Raw genomic sequence first — 22,977 nt, forward strand, 5'->3', positions numbered from 1 at the left:
CTGCATAAGACTTGTTTTTTAATAATTAAGACTAAAACTATAATGTCCGGAGACTTTGTTCAAGCTTGAACTTCAAAGGTTTGAGACTTAACTCGAACTTGGACTTACAATTTACAAATGAGTTACTTTGCTTAAGCTATAAAGTAAGTGGGGAAACGAAGACCACGTGATCAAAAATTGTCTAAATATACAGAGTTGCGCAGCAAAACGTGGATTCGAAAGGTTACTTTCGAAATACTTCAATATTAAAAAAGAAAAAAAATGTTAACAGAACTTGGAAGGAAGGCACTTGCATTCTTGGTCACGTCGTCGGAAGGACTTGCAGGAGTTGATGACTACATAAAACAAGCTGTCTCACGCGCCCACTATGGCGGCTTTTAATGCGTCCAGATTTTGGTGATAAGTTTTGTCGGTTTTTCCCTCCATAGTGCCCCACACAGCAAAGTGGAGTGGGTTCAAATCTGGAGAGTACGTGGCCACATACGTAGTTATAATCAGATATAGGAAAATATCTTTATATCACAAACTCAAGTCGAGTCTCGAGTCTTACAATTCCAAGTCCTTGAATATTTTATTATATAGTCCAGTTTGAGTATTTGAAGTGTCCAATTCAAATCTTTCAACATTTCCACCAAATCCAATTCGAGTCTTCGATCTATGTCCTATGGCAAAAATATAAAATAACAATGAGATCATCGTTCTGAAGAAATATATTCTAAGTTTTTTTACAATTTCTAAATATATAGAGAGAGAGAGTGCCTTACAGATTGAAGAGCACTTGGTATACAGCTCTTCGGGGGAAAAATGAAACAATTGCAAGAAACTTTGTTAAGAAATGGTCTGAAATTCAATCAATTCTATGTTTCGAGTACAAGTTAAGTCCCAGGTTTTTGATTGTTGAAGTTTTCAAAATATGGACTCTAGTCCAAATCGAACCGCATGTTCTGATTCCCTGCCCTGATAAAATGCATGATAGTACTTTGTTGTGTCTCTGGAGTAACTGATCAGAATACTCTTTGAAAGCTCTCTAATGATATTTTTCAGTACTTACGTATGTACATAAATGTTTCAGGGTTCTTCTACCTTCTACTTGTTCTAAGTTGCATTTTGTCATGCAAACTTAATGTTTTTTTTCCTTCGTTCTTTCTATATTCTTTTTGTTTTGTTTTGCTTTTATTTTTTTTGGCTTTGCTTTTTTCTTCCCAATATGATTATTATTATTATTTTGGGAGAGAGGAGTTGTTAGTTTATGAATTACCGTCCTATAACCAAGGTGGAGATTTTTTTTTCTTTCTTTATTTGATACGTGGTGAATAGTTTAGTATATTCCATCTATGTGCTATTACTATACATTGAGTAATTAGAATCTTAAGGTATCCGAACAAAAAACAACATGGAGTTAGTTCTCAAGAAAAACACGAAGAATATTTCCAGGTAAAATATTTTATTTCTATTTTTTTCGATCAGCGGCGATAGTTAAAACTTGTGTAGGTCGAATATAAAAATATTAAAGTAATAAAAAGTAAAACATATTGGGACAGAATATTAAAAGATTTTATAAAGAACCTAAAAGGGTTAGAGATAATTGTAAAACGTAAATAAAATCCCATCTCTGTTCACTGGGAGAAGTGTATAGATTTACAGAGAGACTATGTTACAAAATATAACCCAAAATTCAGATTGTTACACAACAACGGAGCGTCCAAAATGGCTCAAAATTTGGGAAGTAACTGTCAACAGATTTTTAGATAGATGTGACTAGTTTTTTAAACGAGTAATGCCATTTTCAACTTGAGGTCGAAAACTATTCACACCACCTTCGTATGAGTATATATAAGACAGAAAAATAAGGATTGTTAAAAAATCCCTTAAAATCTGACTACGTGAAGTCATTCAAGTTTTTACATAAGTTCTTGCAATGAAAAATAATGCATGAAATAAAAATATTTATTGACTTGAGATTAAACATTCAATGACACTTGTGGATTGTTTCTAGGTCCTCAAGATGCGGGAAGGGGACTTTCATTTAAAACATTATGATTTTAAATATGTTTAAAACTGTTTTGATCGATAATGCGTGAAAAATTCAATGTGTGGCGTGAGAGTGTGAGTTTCACGCCAGTTGCGTGAGACTTTGATTATATATAATGAAAAGTATGTTTAAAGATATCATTTATTGGGTTTAGGTAGATGATGTTGCATTCAGAGTCACGTTCTGTGGTTGAGGTAACCTTTGCTAAGAATCGATGTTTGGGGAGAGTTAGAGGTGGTTTTTTTTTAAAGTTCTGTAATGCGTACAATAAGTTTAATAGCACGTCCGTGATATATAATATTGAGGATAATGTTCATTTCGTCAGCTATGTATTCGTCAATGAATGTTTTTTGTATGACGATTACAAGACGAAACGAAATAATTCTTTGAATGTTTTGTCTGACTAAGAATGAAATAATATTTTCTTTTCTTGATCAAATAAAATAAAAAAAAATATGACAAATGCAATATAATGAAATGTTACGAAATTAATAATGGATCAACCCAAGGTTTTTGAGCTTGCAAGGATAGTGTTTATCCCACATACAGGAAATATCGACACCAATCTTACTTGTAGGTAAGTTCTCTATGGTCCTAACCAACTAGTTTATGGAAGGATTCCAAATCTCAGACCCATGCATTAAAATTGAGGGAAGAAAAACAGAAATAATTATAATTATAATTTGTTGGAGTAAAAGGTTGATATATTATGAATAATTTATCAATCGTTCCACCCCCTCTCCCTATGCACCTTCATTGACTCTCATATGATTTACTCATATTCATTATTTAAGGGTATGCCTATACTTATACGCCATGTTAAAAATTCATTTTCTTAAAAGATTAGATAAATCGTCATTTGTTATCATACATAACTTTGTCAGACATCATTTCTAATTTTGAAGGGAAAAAATATAATTGACATTTCGTTAAAAATAGTAACGAGTTAATGAAAATAGTTATTTCATTCGTAATAATAGTTATGGGAGATTTAAATAGTAGAAATTATATGACTATTGTTGGAAAAAAGCTCAACCAATCATAATAGGACTTCTAAGGACTTTACTTAAGCTAAATAATCAATGTTTATAAACGAAGGGGCAAAATGATGTATTTTGTATTCTATCTTTCAACTTTGCCTTCCAAAAAAGAAAGAAAGAAAACATCAATTGCAATTTGACACTAGCAAGTATATATCAATAAATTACCTTTTAAAGAAGGGATCTGCATACTTTAGTTAGATATATGCTCATTAATATATTCATTGAAATGTTTTAAGGAATTGTTCACAGCGTAGTAAAAGCTAAATTGAGATCAACCAAACAACGTTTAGAGCATTACTAGGGCAAAGAGCCATTTAAAGATACGATGAATATTAATTTTCTTTGATCTGGGTCAGTCTTTTAAAACATCTTTAGACGTAAATATTGAATTTTTAGATCCAGATCCGAAACCAAAATTAGACGGAATATTGTTGCAAATTTTATGAACATTTTACCAGAATTTATAAAAATATCTGGATTATTGTTACATTTGTATTGATTACTAATTACAAAGCAATGAATAACACAATGTTATTACTATTAAAACATAATCATTAGTTTATATTATAATGATTGTTATAATAACATGGGACAGTCATTACCTATACTGTATTTCGTAACCACTCCTCCGAAAAGAAACAGAAAAAATGCCCAAGATCTGTTGGTAGTTTTGCTAATTTTTTCAACTGTAGTAGAATTATTATTCTACTACAGTTGATCCATGTTCCCAGATTAATAAGAACTAATTCGAATCCAACCAATTAATATTAAGAATATTTAATAGACTAAAAGAAGAAGAAACATGGACAATGGACAACCGAATACAGCGTACATTTTTGTGTTTGTGAGGTAACGCCGTATGGAATTATCATGGGCACCACATGACACAGGGAACATGGGAAACATACACATTAAATTTGTACGCAATCTCTACCTCGTTTGATCAAAATACGATTAATTAGATTAACATATTGATATTTTATTAATAATCTCCTTTTTATAATTCAGTTTGTAACGAGCCTTAATAAGTAACCTTCTTAATTGATCAGATATCATTAAAAACTAAGTAAATAAATATGATTTATTCAGCCTGGTGATAAAGCAATTAAGACTTTTGTAATGGTAATCTTGGGAATATACTTGTAAATGTCGAAAGCCATTAATAATGCTAAGATTCAAATCCTCCCGGATAATTTAGCAAACTTGGCAACTTTTTATGTTCTACTCCTTTTTTAAACGACAACTAGTCATTTAAATATTTGAGGTGGGAGAGCGGTAGGTGAGAAATGCATTGAATGTGATGATGAATTGCTTGACATGCAATTTATTATATTGATATGTAGTATAACTTCAATGCATCTCAAGTTTTATGTATTCTTGAATAGAGAATTAAAGAGAGGGAAATGTGGAAGAAAAATGTGGGTCTGCAGTTTAAATTAATGATAAAAGGGCTACCCCTTTTATACACACATACACTTACAGTCCAGCCTTGAAGTAAAAGACTAATTCAGGAGAGCAGTAGCTACCGAATGTCGACTTAACAACAAAATACTACCAAAGTAATACTTAACGCAGACACTGATCCCTCATCATTAACCAGAACATGCAAGTAAATCATAGTTGTCTAATCTTGAGTTAGTATAATTTGTCCACTGAAATTAACTGTTTGTTAGCCAATCACATGTCATTTACCACAAATATAAGACTTTTCGATATTTGATAATAGATATATGCGTACTACTTACACCAAATTTATGTCAAGTTCAGCTGATCAACATTCAAACCACTAACTAGAAGTCAGAATAGACAAATTGACAGCTGAATAAAATAATTTCAAATTAAAGTTTCATGTTCGTAGTACTTCGTGTATGTAGCTTAATCACTAAAGAGCAGAATGTTACTTCTTTCTAAGTTGTTATCATCATTTTTGAAGAGAGAACATGTATGATCATATGTAAAGTAACCACGAATAAGTCTGCTCATGACAGACACAGAGTACAAACTGAGTATTTCTTCGGGAGTTATGAGTGTGACTCATTTTTGGAGACAGATTATAATTGAGGATGGACATCAGAGTAATTCCTGTCTACATTATGTCTTGATACGGTTTGAGGTTTGTGTTTATTTCCTTTTTCTCATAGTTGTTAACCTAATAGAGTGCTATGACAGCGTAAATATCATCATAAAACAGTACGAAAAATAATGAAATCCTTGCATATAATTATTGTTATAAAATAATCGTATTGTTTTGTTATCATTCTTATTTCTAATATGACTCTTTTTTTATGGCCCTCAGACTAGTTTATTTCCTCATAATTTTTTATATTCTTATAAGCTTGGTATTTATGTTGTATTGATAGCTTAATTTTATTTGATTTTTAGGTCTGAACACAAATGTTCAATGATGTTTTTATATAAACGTTATTTTCCTTTTCTACATTTTTATTTGTATCCAATATCTGAAAATATAATCCTTGCTGTTGAGGATAGGGGGACAATTGTAGGGGTCAATATGTCATTTTCCTTTTTGTTTTTACTTACTAAAAGTGCTTAGAATTTACAACTCTATTAATTTTAAAACTCCTCCGTTACTTACTTTTTTTATAAATATTGAGATCCCATAGCCTAAAATATGCATATTTGTGAAATATGATGATAGACTAAACTTTGAAGAAAGTCTTAAAGTTCATCCAAGGACCTTTAACTTTCGGAAATGGGTGTCTTCTAATTCAATTATTTTCCAAACGTAGTCATATATGATTTATTTTTTTACAATAACTTTTCTTACATGAGTATACTAACTATTTTTAGAAAATATGAACATTATTTGTTTCTTAAATTATTATCTTTAATTGAAAATAGAATAGGAATCAAAGGAGATTTTTTAAGCCTATTACTCACAGGGCCCATAATTATCCATTTTTATTCCTTTAATTAAAGCAAAAATCAATTAAATTTTTATTGTTGACATAATTTCTAATATGTATTGTTTTGTAGACCTATTGTACCTCTTTTTTTAATTGAAGACCTCTTGCGATGGCCCAGGACCATTTATGTCCTTAATCATTGGTTAACAAGTAATTACTTACGCCAACAAAGTGTTTTATATTTTATCTTCAGTTTGTTTGTTTGAAAGCAGGATTACAGAAAAAGTTACAGACACATGTTAATAAAACTTTGTAAGAAGATTATATATTCTAACAGTTAGAAGGCGATCAAATTTGAGAGGTCCAGTTTAAAGGTCAAGGTTACACAAAACGTTAAAACGTATAATCTTTCTACAAATGATTTAAAGAGCTACAAATTACACATAAAGCAGCCATAATTAATTGTCACAATTAAATAATGCCAACTGGATAGATTGATTTTGAAAAGTCATGTCAGGGCTAATATAAGTCTCTTATATCAAATGAAAGATTTAAGTTATAGTTAACATTCTTGAATATATTAAATCATGCCAGCAATTTGAATAATAAGTATATAATTGACTTAAAAATGTCTATGAAATATTGGGCTGTAGGTATATATATATGTTATATGCATTAATAAAATATTTTGAGATTTTCTTTATTTCATAATTTTGCCCAATATTGGTTTTATATGTACGTACCTGCATCCCTCTCACCCCCATAAATTCACTAATAAAATTGTCAACTAAATGATTTATGTTTATAAAAATGTACTGAATTATAATTTATACATATTTTTGAAAAATGAGATTATTAATAAATAATATATGCACACGAAAGCCATGTTACTCTAATATGTATGATTAATTGACTGGCTTTGAATATATATATATACATTATACATGTATATAATCTAAATCTATTGCATGAATGAATGAGGCTATGTACTTGAATTATATGTACTCTTTATGGAAATCATCATAAAGAACTATGATATATTATTATATATTGTACAAAGTTACTTCTCTCCGCTCCTCTCTTGTCTTTCTTGAATGTACTTTCCATCTTTTACAATAAATCAGTCTTGCTGTTTACTTCATCCTTGGGTGGAAGCACGGGGCATTAGTTATGTTATGTTTATACATATAATCATATATTATGTTTATTTCTAAATGTTACTATGTATGTACTTCTCTGCTCAAAGAAATCAGAAGGAAGATATTCGTAAGAAAAATGAGGAATTGAAACTCTCTTCTTCCTCCTTCCAAAAACAAACAAACTCTGTACAAACTACATAGCAAATAACTTCCTTCATCCTGACCCTGAAGCTTGGAAATCAATACATATATATCTGCGCATTCAATCATTTAACACATGGGCTGAAAAGTTCAGGGCTTAACAAAGAAAACATGCTTTTTCGATCAAAGTAACACTTTTCAAGGCATTGCTTAGCTCAAACGCTACTTTTTCCCATCAAAAAGTAGTGTAAAATTAATACAAAAAATTGTTTTGATCCATTGTCTGGGAAATAACACACACTCGGCACAATAAATCACAAAAGGAATACCAGATTGTCAAGAAATTTTGACAACTGTCTTTTGAAGGTCGGTAATACCTAAAAATGAGGGGAGTAATAAATAGCGCCATCTGTGTGTGAAGCCAGGGATTTTTCAGTGCATGTAGTATTAAGTTTAGAAGTTGCAATGTATCAACTAAAAAGACTGCAGCTCTCATTTAAGAATTTAACTAGAATGGGCACTCGGTTTGAGTTCCAACCTTCATATAATTTAATTTTCTATAAAAACTAAGATTCACGTTTTGGACTTTTTGTATGAGTTTACCTTTGAATTTTCATAGTCATCTATGCACAGGATTGAACTGATGTATGTATATTTTTGACATTTACTATGTTTGAAGTTTAGAAACTTGCCCTTTTAACGACAAAGGTAGAAATAGTCAGCATTTTTTTTTTTTTTTTTTGCATAATGAAGAATAATGTTTACACATTTGTTATTTTTTTTGCATTTTATTCGATACTTGAAAGTATTTAAATGCCTAGATCTAGATTTCATATCTGGTCAAGACAATAATAATAGTTTTAAATTAGCCACAAGTGTTAACTTTTTATAGAATAAATATGAATTTGAAATATTGTTCATAATATGTTACAGTACATTTTCAATTATAAAATAAAAAATAACCGTTCCAGTGCCACTCTGACTATGATGGGAAGCACACTAAAAATGTGTTCACTGAAATATATATCTATAGTATTGGAAAATTAAAAAGCCTTGCATGAAATAAAGAGTGCAAAACTTAAATGTCATTTAATACGATGTTAACCAATGGAAATGTCGTTGTTAGAGGATTAATATAGAAAAAAGTCAAATTATTTATAAAGCAGAGGTGGGGATATGAACTTGAAAGCGAAGATTTGAGACTTATTTTAAGTTTTGTTAAGATTTAGTACGAGATGCTCGCCGTAGTCCGTAGCTTCACGGGTTTCTCATTTCCCTGGAAATGGTGAGCAGAAATAACTGGGTTCCGGCAAGAAAATAAAAAAAACATCGTGGAATTTAAATATTTCTTTTTATAATTTAAGAAGAAATAATAAATTTTAGACTTGTCTTACCTAACGATACTCTAAAGAAAAGATACAACACCCTGGTTAAAATATTAATGTATATCTACCCCAAATATGTTCTCTCATACAACTATAATCAAAAAATGACAAGAATTGGACTTTTGTTGAGTGTGCCGGGAATAAAACTGTAATACTTATTTACAAATAGCTTAAACCTAACAATGACGAGGGACAGAAGATAGACATAGCAAACTTTGAATATTTTAAGCCTATCAAAATTCAAAGTAATTATTTCCTCAGAGTATCTTTAGACTTATCCATATATTCTCATTTGTCCATTAAATTTATATTGCACAGTTTAGTTTTACCCACCCGTAATACAAAACTTTAATAGTAAGTGATGACGAAACTCATTTAGAGTGGGAAAAAGGGATTGTATAATTGTGAAATAACCAACCCCACACGGAGCTAAAATGCAACTCGTTCATCAACAGAATATATGTAACCTTTTTATATATAATATTTCTTGGGGTAATCGCCAAATTGACTTAACTCAGATACTTTACAGAAGCTTGGAAACTCCTTTCTATCATTATGAATAGTTTTTACAACAAAATGGATCGGAGAAATCCACATTTCTTTGCTTTTAAACATTCACAATAAATATTATACTTTTCTTAGCAATAACATTAATATTTGTATTTTTTGAGTTACGACAATTAGACACACAAGAGCCGATTCGCCATCTGCAATGTAACATCTCATACTGCTTCAAAAATACATCAAGATATGAAACTTTTGTGCAGATATGGAAGAAGTTTTGAGTTTGTTTCTTATGAAATATACCCAGGGTGGTGAAGGTAATAGAGATGGGTGAGGGTGAAGGAGATCACATCTCATTAAAGTAAACCACTACGACTTTTTCTTCTATCTACCATGAATCATTGCAGTATAATACAGGATGAACATGATATGTATAACGGAAAAGAATTTTTATGTCTTCAAATTTATTAACTTCTGAAATAGAAAATTACTATTACCTTACATAAATAGTAATGAACAGTACAAACTCCAATGATTGTATAATCCTACGTGGAAAATTATTGCACTAATGTTAATTGATTGATCCTCCTACTCTCATAATATATTCTTCAAATTGCAGAGTAATTTTCTTATTGCTAAAAGGTTGCAATAATTTAATTTCAACTATCCCCTGTCGCTGTCTTCAATTTAAAGATAGAACGAGAAATTATGACGTGCTAAAAAACTTATATAATAATTCACACGATTCCTACTTCATATTTCATTTTCCAAAGTATCAAATGTGCATTATATGATGCGTTTCTATATATCAATATATCTATTTTACTGTCTGTAAGTATGGGGTAAAATAGGCACTAGTAAAGTTATATCATTCAATCCATTAATTTCTTCCTTTGGTATCATTTATTATCGATGCATATACTCTATTATATGTAAATCATAAATAGCAAAAACTTTAATATGCATTCAACGTTTAATTATATATCATTTTATGAAGTTTATATTATGAAATAATAAAAGGCAGAATGTCCCTTAGTTGTAAAACCTCGAGAAATCCTGAGAAAACGAAAGAGAAAACCTGGTAGCTATTTATGAGGAAGATATTTTATAATTATCCCAATGTTATCCCGCTATTAGAAACATTTTATATCAGCTGTCAATATTCTACTCCTATCACTTCTTATTAGTTTTCTGAACGTTGATTAATCAAACTTGAATTAGTTCTTGTGAAGCTTTTGATTATGGTCTTGCTAACATATTTCTGGCATTTTTTTCCTTTCTGCTTTTGTAAGAAAGGATGCGATATCCAATAAGGATAACGTTGGGATATATAGAAAAATCATATTTTGGATATTACTATTGTATTTTATTATGGATACATTTACGGCAGTTTTTAAAATGTACATTTTATTCCTTTTTGCGTTCAATAACTGACTTACTTTGTCGGCATTCTCCCAGATTTGAAAAATTTAGTCTTACACACAAATAATATTTAAAATATCAGGAATACCGTGATCAAAAGTGAATTAATTTATTTTTTACTTATACATTTGTATATATGAATTTCACTACCAACTGAAATTATAAAAAGTGAATTTCACTTAAAATACAGGCTTTTTATATACGCTTTTGACTAGGAAAATTTAATTATGGACATTAAAACAATTTAAAATTGGGCTTAGTGTCCCGCGGTGGGCTTTGAATACGTTTTTGAGATAAAAAGATGTTTCCTGCAATTATCTTATACTTTTATGAATGAAGATGAGCACTTTAATAAATCGCTGGATTTTTACTTTTTCTGGCTATGTTATGTTTATATAATTAATTAAAAAATAAATGTTTTCCCCTAGGACATAGAAAAAATATTTTTTTCATTATATTATGTTGTCGAAGTTTTATATTGATTAAATGTACAAATTAATCATCTTATTATTTTAGTCAAAGCTAGAAAACAAAGTAAGAAAGAGATTTCCTTGGCTTATGTGTGTAAAACTTTTTCTCTACAAAATGTTGCTTTTGAAATGCCAGATCAAATGACGTTTCCTCTCATGACGTTTGCAATTTGTTCTTCTCCTTACAGAATTTGCATTGTCAGTTCAATTAATTAGTTCTATACTGGCGGCTAAAATTATTTTCTTAGCCAACTAAATTAAGACTAAAATTAGTCCTGTAGTCGTCGTCTTGCCACTTGCCTCTAGCTTTGGACCTGTAGTAAAAAAAAAATCTTTTGAGAATATTAAAAAAGAAGGGAAGAAATGAACTGATTACTTCGACTTGATCTAAGTAAATTTGTTCTCCATTTTGTCTAAAATATTTCTCGGATCTTTTGTTTTAATTAAGTCACGAAACCTTGTTTATCACAAAAAATTCAATATTTTATTTTAAACATTAAAACTCGATCTTTTGTTTAACAAAATGAATCAATCAACAAATACAATCAAACAGATTGCTAAATAGTTTTGCCATATATATATTTATATCAATTATGTATATATACATATATAATATATATCGCATAATTATCATGCAATAAAAATATGCCCTCAACACATTTTCTATGTAGGTATATAATATATATATATACTTATAAGCTATAAGCCCTTATATAAAAATATCTATTAAATTCCCCTTTTCCGATTTTTTTTCTCATTTTTTTCTTCCGTCTTCCTGTTCTTCTTTTCTTTTCCTTTTTTTTTAAAAGGAGGGAAAGAAAGAATAAGAGAAACGATCCATCCCAATCCCTAGAAGGGAAAAACATAAAAATGCTTTATTTTCTATAGCTTACTATGTGTACATATACCTATATATAGCCTTTTTAACGAAATAATAGACATGTCAACATATTTATCAAGGACAATAACTTATATGTTTAGTTTTTTGTTATTTTTCCGTTCTCCCCCTTATTCTTTCTTTTGCACTGAAGGAATACAACCTACTTTGATCGGATTGGAAGGGCATTAAGAGGTTTGATATCTTTTAAATGAATGCATTATATTATCCAATCATGAATCAAATGTAGAAAAAGAAAGAGAAACAAGACTCAACTTGTTTTTTGACACATTTATTTCGTAATTTTTAATGATTCAAACGCTTTCAAAAAGCAATTTCTTAAGGATTCTATTATTCTCCCTGTTTATTCGACAAAGGAGTGTTTTAAATTATATCTTGAGGGAATTAGATTAATCCAGACTATGTTAAAAACGTATTTAAAACTATGTGGATAGAAAATAATCCACAGAAATTATAATCTACTACCTATTTAATTTAATCACCTTCAGCACCTATCATTCACTCCATATGAGATAAAAATTACTTATAGACATTTACCACATCCATGGGAAAGATGGCATGGAAGTGTCACTTGCAGGGCTGTCAATGACACCCAGGATCATGATGAAAGCTGGAAACTTGTTATGGACATTTGAGGGCAATATCTTCTATATTTAGCAACACAGTGATCATTCTAAACAACTGTTCATGATCCAGCTCATCACATCGTAGAAGAAAATTATAAATTTTCCATTGTAATTTAAACGATTGAGCAATGTTCTACCGTTTTTGACCCTGATGACTTAAATTTTTTATGTAAATAAGTATTTCATATTTAAGTCCAAATAGAGGGTATTGGGGATAGTTGATTGTCTGTAATTGCGTTTTTGACCAGAATACTGATGGTATTTGACCTGTTGTATCATTTTAAGTCAACAATAATGAATAGGACCCTCTTTTTTTCCATCTTTACTTATGAGCTGCTTTTCTAACATAACATCATCCTTTCCAGCGATAGTAAGCATCATAATATGTGCTGTTGGAGTAACCATGCAAATTCTTGGTTGTATTAGGGCAGGAACTTATTTAAGCTATTTCCACCACTCTATCTTTTTTCCCATTATTAAATTGAATGATAACTCTATACGAGAATAACAAATATGATCTCTAACAACTAATTTCACTCTTCCAAAAAACGCTATTTTTCATACTTCATCTGAATTAAGTTATTGATAGGGTCAAAAGAATCCATATTTACCTAATTGCCCGTCTACTTTGATGGTATTGGGAGGACATAGAGTTGGTTGTCGTTCAAAAGCCCGCATTATTTTATCCAATCATAAATTGTGGCGAAAAAGAGAGACACAAGAAATATTTGACATATTAATTTCTAATTTATTTACTTAAGTGATTAAAAAGATATAATAAGACAGTTTTATATGGATTCCACTACTTTCTCTAATGATTCTGAAGAAACAAAGTTTAACAAACAAGTATATTTGCTTCTTTAGATAACACTAGTCAACAAATACTTGCTGTTGAATTAAAATGGTGTGTTTTTGATTGTTTTTACCTTGATAAACATTCAAACCATCTTAACCAACCAAAAATTTTAATTTTGTACCCTACAGTAAGCCCCATTTCTAATACACCTTGATAATTTAAACAAATACAATAAAAATATTTTTATCATTTGCAAATCTAAAATAACTTCTAAATTATTACTTTTTTAGCTATGAATATTTTATTATGAAGTTGTACGACTTCACTCTCAGACAATTTATGTTTTCTATTATTGTGATCAAAAATAAGGAATTTAATAATAATAATTTTCATAAGAAAAAGTAAATTTTTCGTCATTTTTTATATGAATTTTCTCCGATTCAGAAAGAGATACAATTTTTTAAAATCTGGAATCATGTATCTACAAGCTATATTTCGTGAATTTTTTCCTCATTTAGATAGTTACAGGGGAAAAGTAATATGAAATATTATAGATATTGTAAGAAATTATTTTTTAAATAATAACTTTTATAGCAACATTTTGCATTATTAATTTCATTGTCATGTTTGTCTAAGTAAAATCAATTAGGAACACACTATTTCAATACAAGGGCAAAAAAGAAGGTTGAAATTTTTGCGTACTAGTGTCAATCTTATCTGTAGTGATGTAAATCGTGAGAATTTTTAGCCGGCCCGCATTTTTGGAATTGGTAATCTGAGGAATGAATTTTTTTTTACAAAACAATTTTCATTATTATTTCATTCCTTAGCAGTGAACTTCCTTTTCTGATACATTCAATTATATTCAAAACCTGATTGAACATTCATGTGTGCACATAAATGAAGAGGAGTAGCCTCTAAGATTTCTTGCAGAGTTACAATTTTAAATCCTAGTTGGACTAAGAGTAGAATTGGGGATCTACATCCGAGTAATTCTTCCCAATGCCCTTGTTTATTTCCATCTGTCCTCCTCCTTTTACAAGCGGATTGTAGCTGATCTCCTCCAAAACTGTCCTCAAATTGTCATTGTTACCATGTTAAGTTTCCGGGGTTTTTTTACATGACTATTATAGACAAGATTTTCATCACTACTTTTGTTCGTATTCATGTACAAAACAACAAAACTACAGAATAATAACAATTTATAATTTTTGACAAAAAATTATCTATATTTTTTTTGTTGTACATAGATCCAATTCAAAGGATATTTTTCCCATTCTTTGTTCACATTTGTTTGTGTTGTTATGTAGCACAAAGAAACAACTAATCTTCATTTACATACATTTATTATTATGTAGGACAGAGAGGGTTAAAAGTGATCTCGTGTCTTTTAACATTAAACCCATGATTTTTATTCTTGTATTGTTCAAAATCAAATTTGGTGTTCTCATTCAGGTGTTGTCATGCTTTTCAGTCATCCAAAGGGGGAAAAAAGGGGGAAATATTAAATAATATGTTAAAATAGCTGACAAAGTGGCTGTCAAACTTCTTCGTTCAATGGTTGAAAGCTTTTTCCTTTGTTGCAATTTTGTCTTTCTTTTGTGGTTTAAGCTATTATTTATGTGAGTGACGACATAAAAAAAGGCTCAGATAAAAAAGAAGAATTGTATAAAAAATGATCATATGGTTTCATTATAAACCCTTACATCAGCAAAATATCATTTGTCGGTATGGTATTATTATAGGTTTTTCAAAATGATTCCCACAAAAAATTTAAGGCTTTAGAAGTTGCACATTTTTTAATCAAAGTTAATCGATTTTTATGTTTACTATATTATACCAAATCGTCTTTCCAAAATCATTTTTCATATTTGAAGGTTGGAGAGATTTATTAACAAATGATCGAAATAACCTTCCTTTGCGTGACAACAATATATTTTCCAATAGACAGATCCAAATATCCAAATAATCTGTGAAAAGACTCAAATGTGTTGGAAAATGAGTCTAAGACAAATTGTGACCGTCAACAGAAAAGCAAGCTCGATTAATTTTGCTCAAAATTATATTTGGATTATATCTTTACTCTTGGACGAATTAATTATCGTCAATTTATATTAACAAATTATTACTAGGTGCGGCGATAAAATCTTTACACTTTCAATCGATAACTTTATCAAGATGTAACTCTGCAACCAGTTGTAATAGGGTTTGTCAATGATATAAAAATAACTAATATGATGTCTTGGGTACCCTAATAAACGATGAAGTCTCCGACTTCATAACGGCATAGATGGTCGCCTGGAGATTCCCAATTGCTTCCAATCTCCGTTAGTGCAAAAGTGCAATGACCAAAATTCGTTGGTCACGTTCAGATGGTATTTTTTTGGCTTCTAAAACACTTAAGAAAATCTTGTTTTTTTTTGTATATTTAATTTTTTTTTTTTTATTATTTGACCCGCACAATTTTGCAGCATTCACAAAAACGTTGATTTATGTAGCAAAGGCGAAGTGTAGATATTATTTCGCCGCACCTTGTATTCTCATTAATACATAGGAGGTGCTGTAATTGCATTTGAAGGGAGGGGGGAGGATCATAGTCACAATGAAAGAATTAGTAATGAATATATTATTTTTTTGAAAAATAGGCCATATTGGGGCCTAATTAAGTTTCAAGAGTCAAATAAACGCTCAAAACTATAGTTAATGTTCTTGGATATCCCAACTTATTCCAGAAATTTGAATGCTAATCATATAGTTTACCAAAATATGTTTATAAAATATTGGGATATATACTGTATAGGTGTCCATATATGATATATAAAATAAATTGGATATTTGTTGTCTCCTTTATTTTTGTTCAAGAAGAGTTTTGTGTTGATACACTAAATTTCTATCTTTAAAAATCCATATGCAACTTTCTGCTGAAAAATCCTTTTATCGGACAGATTGACTATCGACTTCTTTAGATATTTTACCTAGGTCGCAAATTTGTTGCAAAATAAATGAAAACTTCATCTAAAGACTTTAAAAATAAACTGTTGAACATCTACAAGTTGTTTTTTGCAATTTTTCGCACCCAGGGGACACTGGTGTTCCTAAGGTTGAATATTGCTAACTGCACTTGTTTTTTAAACCGATTTTTTATTTATTGAGGTTTCCATTTTATAAATGGAAATGACATAAAATCATATGAAAGAAGAAATATCACATAAAAAAATAAAAAAAAAAAACATTTGTGTTTTTCCCTCTCCTAAAAATCTGTGTAATTATTATACACATATTATAAATGAAAAACAACTAAATAAAATAACTCAACATACAGAATTGGGAAGAAAGACACATTCAAGCATATAACAAGAACCGAAACAAGAAAAAATATGAATAAAATAGATGAAGCAATTCCCCATTAAAAGTATCATCAGTCTCCATAGTAAAACTGTTTCTTTTTAAAAGGTTTTTAATATCTCAATATCCACTTCAAAGAGCCCAAATATTTTGCTGAGATCGAGAGGTAATACCTAATATCATCAGGATCATATTTTCATCTAGATCCAGAGGTGTCCGGAACCATCAAAGAGAAGGAAGCATATCTTGCAATTGCTGAGATGATAACCGCTCTTTTCTTATTCAGGAACTTAAGGTCTATAATAGGTAATTTTGCTGGAAATAAGAGCTTGGGAACTCGATACGCTAATTCCGACTCTTTTGTCTTTCCTGGGGATCCCTTTTATTTTGAAATTCCAAACAACACCAGTGCTATAGTGAATTTTGATTCTGGTTCATCCAATCCCTTTACGTTTAAAGAAATAAATAGTGTTAGAATTCGAATACTGGGGCAATCCACGAAGGTGTGTATGGAGGAGTTAAAAGTTCTTCTAGAGTCCTTACATGAAGAATTATAAAACAAAATTTCGCCAAAGATTTGAAACTGCGCAGTGAATTTTTTTGTCATCATAGTAAGGATATATTTATTTTTTTTATCCCAAAATTTTAGGAGATCTAAAATTTCCCCATATCTCAGTAACCCTATTCTTAAAATCCCTCGAATATAACATAAAAAACTTCATCTAACGGTTTCAAAAATAAACAAGGTATTAATTCATACTCTTTTGCACCCCGAGAACACCAGTATCAAAATAAATTCAATATTTATTTCATTTCTTGTTTTTAAACAAAAATATCTTTTTTTTTGTTTCATAGCTAAGATATGGAACTATATTTTGTAATGATTCATCAAAAGTGAGTTTTGAATATTTTATAAGCTAATGAATATCGTCATTTTCCACCTTAAAAAAAAACTTTAACTTTTAAACGTTTTTTATTTTCAAAGGAATTTTCAATCAAATATATGTTTGTATATATATATTGATACATCTATGTTTATATATTTTTATAATTATAATGCATACATCAGAAATTATTCATGTTTGAATTTTTTGGGACAATGATATTCCTTTTAATGTTAAGCGATTTTTTTTTCTTTTTTGTCAATTTCTTTTGAGAAATATTCTTGATTGTGCTGACGATATTTAAATACATTTAGTTGAATAAATATAAATGATGGAAAACCAAGGGAGGAAGTTTGTAAGGAGACTGGGAAATCGACAGATTTGGAGATTACAGGTACTGCGGACGCCCTTGTAGAATATATATCTTTCAATAAATAAAAATTCCTCTATTTGAGCGTAAAATTCTAGTCAAAAACATAAATTTCTTATTGGGAGGAGGGGTTACAGTGCCTCCAGCCCACTCCCTCCAGACACCCCCTCTACTAAGACACAATATATGAGATCAATAAACAACATACAGGAGTCTATGGGAGAAAGAGTGTTCTGGGAATATTGCAGGTCATAAGTTGTAGGGACTGGACTTTTCAATGCATTGGTTCATTAATAGAACCATAACAAATATCTTCTTACACTTTGGAAACAAATGGGAGAAAACCGGAGGAGGGACAATGTTTTTTCTATAGAATTAAAAAAGTGAACCTGGACCATTTTTTCTCATAATTTAATATACAGAAGGGATAAGAAGTCTATTGCCAGATATATCGTATAAGAAATACTGAGTTACATTAAAAGGAAATAATTTTCGTTTGATCTATATTGGCCCCCATCAAGAGGATATTAATTTTATCATAATTAAAATAGAGTGCATACTTTATAAATTTAGAAATACGGGGACTCCCTTATCGTGTGATATTTTAGATTTTGCAAATAAGATTCGTGATATGCACTAAATATACAATTCCATGATTTAAAAAATCATTAATAATGAAGTGTAAGAAGGAAGTTTTATATTGTATAATTAAGAAAAGTTGAAATAGAATAAAGTTGTACTTAGGTACCAAAAAAATAAATAAAAAAATAAAGGTTGTGAAGTTTTAGAATGATATTTATTGGCATAAAATAATTTCAACTTATTCTTAAAAAGACTATTCCACTTTACTTTTGAATAAATTTACGACTAAAATTTGAACAAAAATGTCAATATGGGCAATTTATATTCAATTACAGGGTTGTTTGCAGGTTTTTGTCCGGAGTAGGTGGGAAAGTGGGGGTTCTAGCTCAGAAATTTGTGGGATTTTTATAAGATCATAAGAATGGTAAATATAGGACAATTTTTGGGAGTTAGGGACAAAATTTTAAGAGTTTACATCATTGGTTGATCAATTTTGATATAACAAAGTGGAGGTACAAGTACTTCTTCAAATAGTAGTTTTTTACAGAGCTCCTTTAGAAGCGTCAATACTCCGGTACAAATATATACCGGTGTATCAATTTGAGTATTCAGTAAGTTGATATAATTTGATTGAATCCGTTCATACAATTCTATAACAACTGTGACTTAATATAAAGTTTAGCATCGAGCGTGTGTAGCTAAAGCTAATTGAGAGAGTGCTATAGAGACTAAAGTACTCCCTGTTCCATCACGTCATATTAGATAAAAGCTATGGAACTATTATTATTTTTATTTTATTATTGAGGAGAGAATATATACGTGTTGATTAACTACGTGTGAGTGTGCTTATCAAAACAAAGCTGAGCACTGAGGATTTCATGGGGAGTTGTCTGCTATATACATGAAACAAAGTGTGTCTGTTGGTCGACACATAATAACTCCAGACAATGCCAGCTACAACGGCTAATTTATAATAAAGAATTGCTATATTGTTTCCAGTAATATAACATTGTCGCGATCTTTTATGTGGGACTGAAAACTGCAGTCCCGTCCAATCCAGTCTCGTTCCGGTCAATTTCAGTCCTTGATGAGGTCTCTCAACTTTATTTTTTCTTTTTTTAAATAGTTCCAGTACTAACAGTTGGAAGCTGCGACGGTCTAAATACCATTCCAAATACTAGACTGGACAGGAACCAATAAATAAGGACTGACGCAACACTAAGTACCTATTTCAAACAAGTAGAACCATGTGTTTATGATTGAAGGACTACCTGAAACGACTTTTTTTTATTGACTAAACACTTAACTACTACTTGAGCTCAAAGACTTAATACTTATTTGAAGCTCGAAACACTTATACATATTATATTACTTCCTATTTGCAGGGTGGACCTATGGAGTGAAATAAATAAGCAATGAATTAATATTTATTTTTTTCTTTTTCATTAATTTTCAATTAATGCTATATGTTGCCCCTCAATACAAAAACAATCTCGGATGATTTTTCTAATAATTGAATCTAAATTAAATTGTATTCTTTAACTAATAATTATCCTTCATTTGCATCAAGAAACTATTCTGATTAATTCTTTGGTGACACCACAAATTGCAATGAAATTTTTTTTTTAAATGAAATAATAGAAAATTAACAGGATTTTCTTTTAACATTCCTTGTATGAACATCCTTTTTATAACACAGTTAGTCAACAGTGAAAAAAGACAGCCCAAAAATAAAACATATTTAAGTATATGATCAAAACAGTTGAACAAGTATATTAATGAGGTCATTTAAACTTTGTATATATATTTTTTTTTTCTTCACTAATTCATTCATTTTGCTTTCATAAATATCATTGAAAATGCTAAAAATACTGGTATGAAAATATAAATTATAAAAAAATAAATCCTTATTTATAAATTATATTTGGTGTCTCAACAAAATATAATTTATTATTCTTAAAGTAAAAACATTAAATTTGTATTTTGGATCAAACTTCTAAAAAATGTTTATTAGTTTATGCGAATTAGTTTTGTGTCGGTCCTTATACCAGTCCAGTCCCACTTGTCGGTCCTTAAAAAAGGTAAAATTGATCCATCGTGACATAATTAAAGATTTTCCCCTTTTTTTAGTTATTCTGTTATAAAATATAACAAATTTTAGAACTAAGTATGCCCCGGATAGAAGAGATAGAAACAAAGAGAGAGAATGAGAAAAGAGATAGAAACAAAGAGAGAGAATGAGAAAAGAGATAGAAACGAAGAGAGAGAAAAGGAGAAAAATAAAATATATTTTATACAATTGGTTATAACATTAAGCCTCGTGTCTCAAACTGTATAAATAAATTAGTTCAAACTTCAAACACAAGATGACTCGAAGCATACCTGTAGTGAGTGAGGGATTCTGTTGGACCATGATGTTAGTTATACACGGGATGATAAAAAAAGTTGATAGTATAGATTAAAGGGCTTATTTATCTTAAAGAATAATGCTAGATTATAAAAAATATTGTCTTAAAAGAAGTACCTGCGTTTGCAAGTTTGAATAAGTTTTTAAAATTATATATAAAATATGATGTTTATAATATCTAAGTACATGGTTAATTTAAGACTTGGCCATAATTGCTTATAAATATGATAAAAATGACATTTTCCCAATTGACCGCGCAATTAATGTGTGCAAGAGAGGTGTTAAAAAAATTTGTGTTGTAGTTTCACAAACAGCTCTGAGGAAAGTCGGGTACTCCCGCTATTTGATAATAAATACATAAAAGTGTATTTGAATTTTTTTTTTATATTTAATATTTAAATTTTTATTTCAAAATATTTAATTTTTCAAATTTTGTTTTCCAGAAATTTAATTTTATATTAATAGTTGTAAATTTTTCTCCAGAAAATTTATTAATTTAAATTAAAGTTTTGAAATTTTTTCCACACAGCTGTAGATTTTTAAATAATTTTTTTTTCCCCAAAAACTTTAATTGAATAGCTGTAGTTTGTTGGAATTTTTTTTTAAACAACTTAATATTTGAAATTTGTTTCATAAAATAAATAATTATTCAAAATTTTGTGTTGAAAACTTTAATTTTTCAATTTATTTTTCAAAAAAATTCCAAAACCAAGTATGATTCAAGTCATATTTGATGTATTGTTTTACAAATTTGGCAAAAGTATGAATGCTTAAAATTTTCGATTTTACATTAGTGTACAGCATTACCGATGTTAATCTTTCATTGCAACTCCCAAACCTCTCCCAAAAAGAGTACAAAAGCTCCGAAATTATTTGGCAGTTAGCCAATCAAGTATTTAACCCTAACTGCTATTATTTTATATGTTATTAGTAAGGGAGGGACCACAACAACATATGATATAACTTGAGTGTTATCTCTTTTAGAAAAAGAAAAATTTACTCCTTAGTAATTTAAAAAGTTACATTGATTAAACTTAGTAGCCATCTAGCGAGTCAAAAGACTGTTTCTGGTTGTTTTTAAACACGTCACCGGGTGCAATGTATAATGTATACCGATACAGTATAGAGGGAGTATAATGTACACGGAGCACAGTATAAAATAAATTTAATCATGCTGGCGTTTAGTTCAACTCATATTAAAAAAGATCAAAAAAGGTTGGAAATACTTTATATAAACTTTAAATAAATGAATAAGAATTTAGATGAGGCTTCGAAATGAGCTAAAATGTCAATATATCAGATATTTTTTTTTTTCTAAATCTGTTTATTAATAGTGTCCCAAATGTTGATTGGTTGAACTCAAATTAGTTTTTATCAAGTTCTGAACGACTCCCTATCATTAAATTTAGAAGAATTGTCTAACTATAATTAATCAGTTTTTTCTTTCTTTTTTGGAAGAAAGATTCGAAGATACTTTAAGATCACGCAGTAACATAAAGACATGTACACACGAAATAATTCATCTATATTCGAATATAAAAAAAAATAATTTTTGTTTTATAATAGTTTTTTTTTTATCTTCATGAAATATGTACATTCCAAGACTGCCTTTGTTCTAATCTCTTCTTCCCATGAGCCTAAAAATGCAATTAATATAACAATTATTTACTATATTTTCTTTCTTGTTTTTGTTTTTTTCAAAGCCGATATGTTACACTACAAATAATTATTATTCAAAGAAAGATCATACACTAAAAAATTTGATTTCATTTTCTTTCTATTTCAATTAGTTCGGCTCTGAGTCGTCGTGAGTCTGGAATTGCAAAGGTTCTAGGAAAAATGACGAAAAAGTTTTCGAATAAACTTGCCCGCTCTGCAGATATACTCTTCCTCAAGGACCTGGTTGTGAATAAAGCTTGCGATCGAGCCAAAAAAGCACTTCAGGTAAGATCATTACAGGAGCTAGAATTGTAAAAATTCTATCACTTTTTTGTTTTTTGTATTAATAAAAAATCCAAAGAAGTTGCATTGTTATACAATATAAATAATCATTATACTTTAAATTT

General features: G+C 29.5%; 1 protein-coding gene across 3 annotated transcripts in view; it reads left to right on the plus strand.

Moving 5' to 3' along the window:
* LOC121118033 (MAGUK p55 subfamily member vari) overlaps positions 1-22,977 on the plus strand; it is a 56,041-nt gene that overhangs the window by 20,845 nt on the left and 12,219 nt on the right. For 2 of the 3 annotated variants that reach the window (XM_040712567.2, XM_071888660.1), the window contains one exon: positions 22,702-22,855. In XM_040712567.2, the coding sequence (XP_040568501.1) occupies positions 22,751-22,855 (105 nt within the window). In that variant the 5' untranslated portion in view covers positions 22,702-22,750. Of the gene's footprint in view, positions 1-1,249; positions 1,435-22,701; positions 22,856-22,977 lie in introns of those variants that run through there. The other variant, XM_071888659.1, reaches the window with a different exon arrangement.

The sequence above is a fragment of the Lepeophtheirus salmonis genome, chromosome 5 (assembly GCF_016086655.4).
Source record: "Lepeophtheirus salmonis chromosome 5, UVic_Lsal_1.4, whole genome shotgun sequence".
NCBI lineage: Eukaryota > Metazoa > Arthropoda > Copepoda > Siphonostomatoida > Caligidae > Lepeophtheirus > Lepeophtheirus salmonis.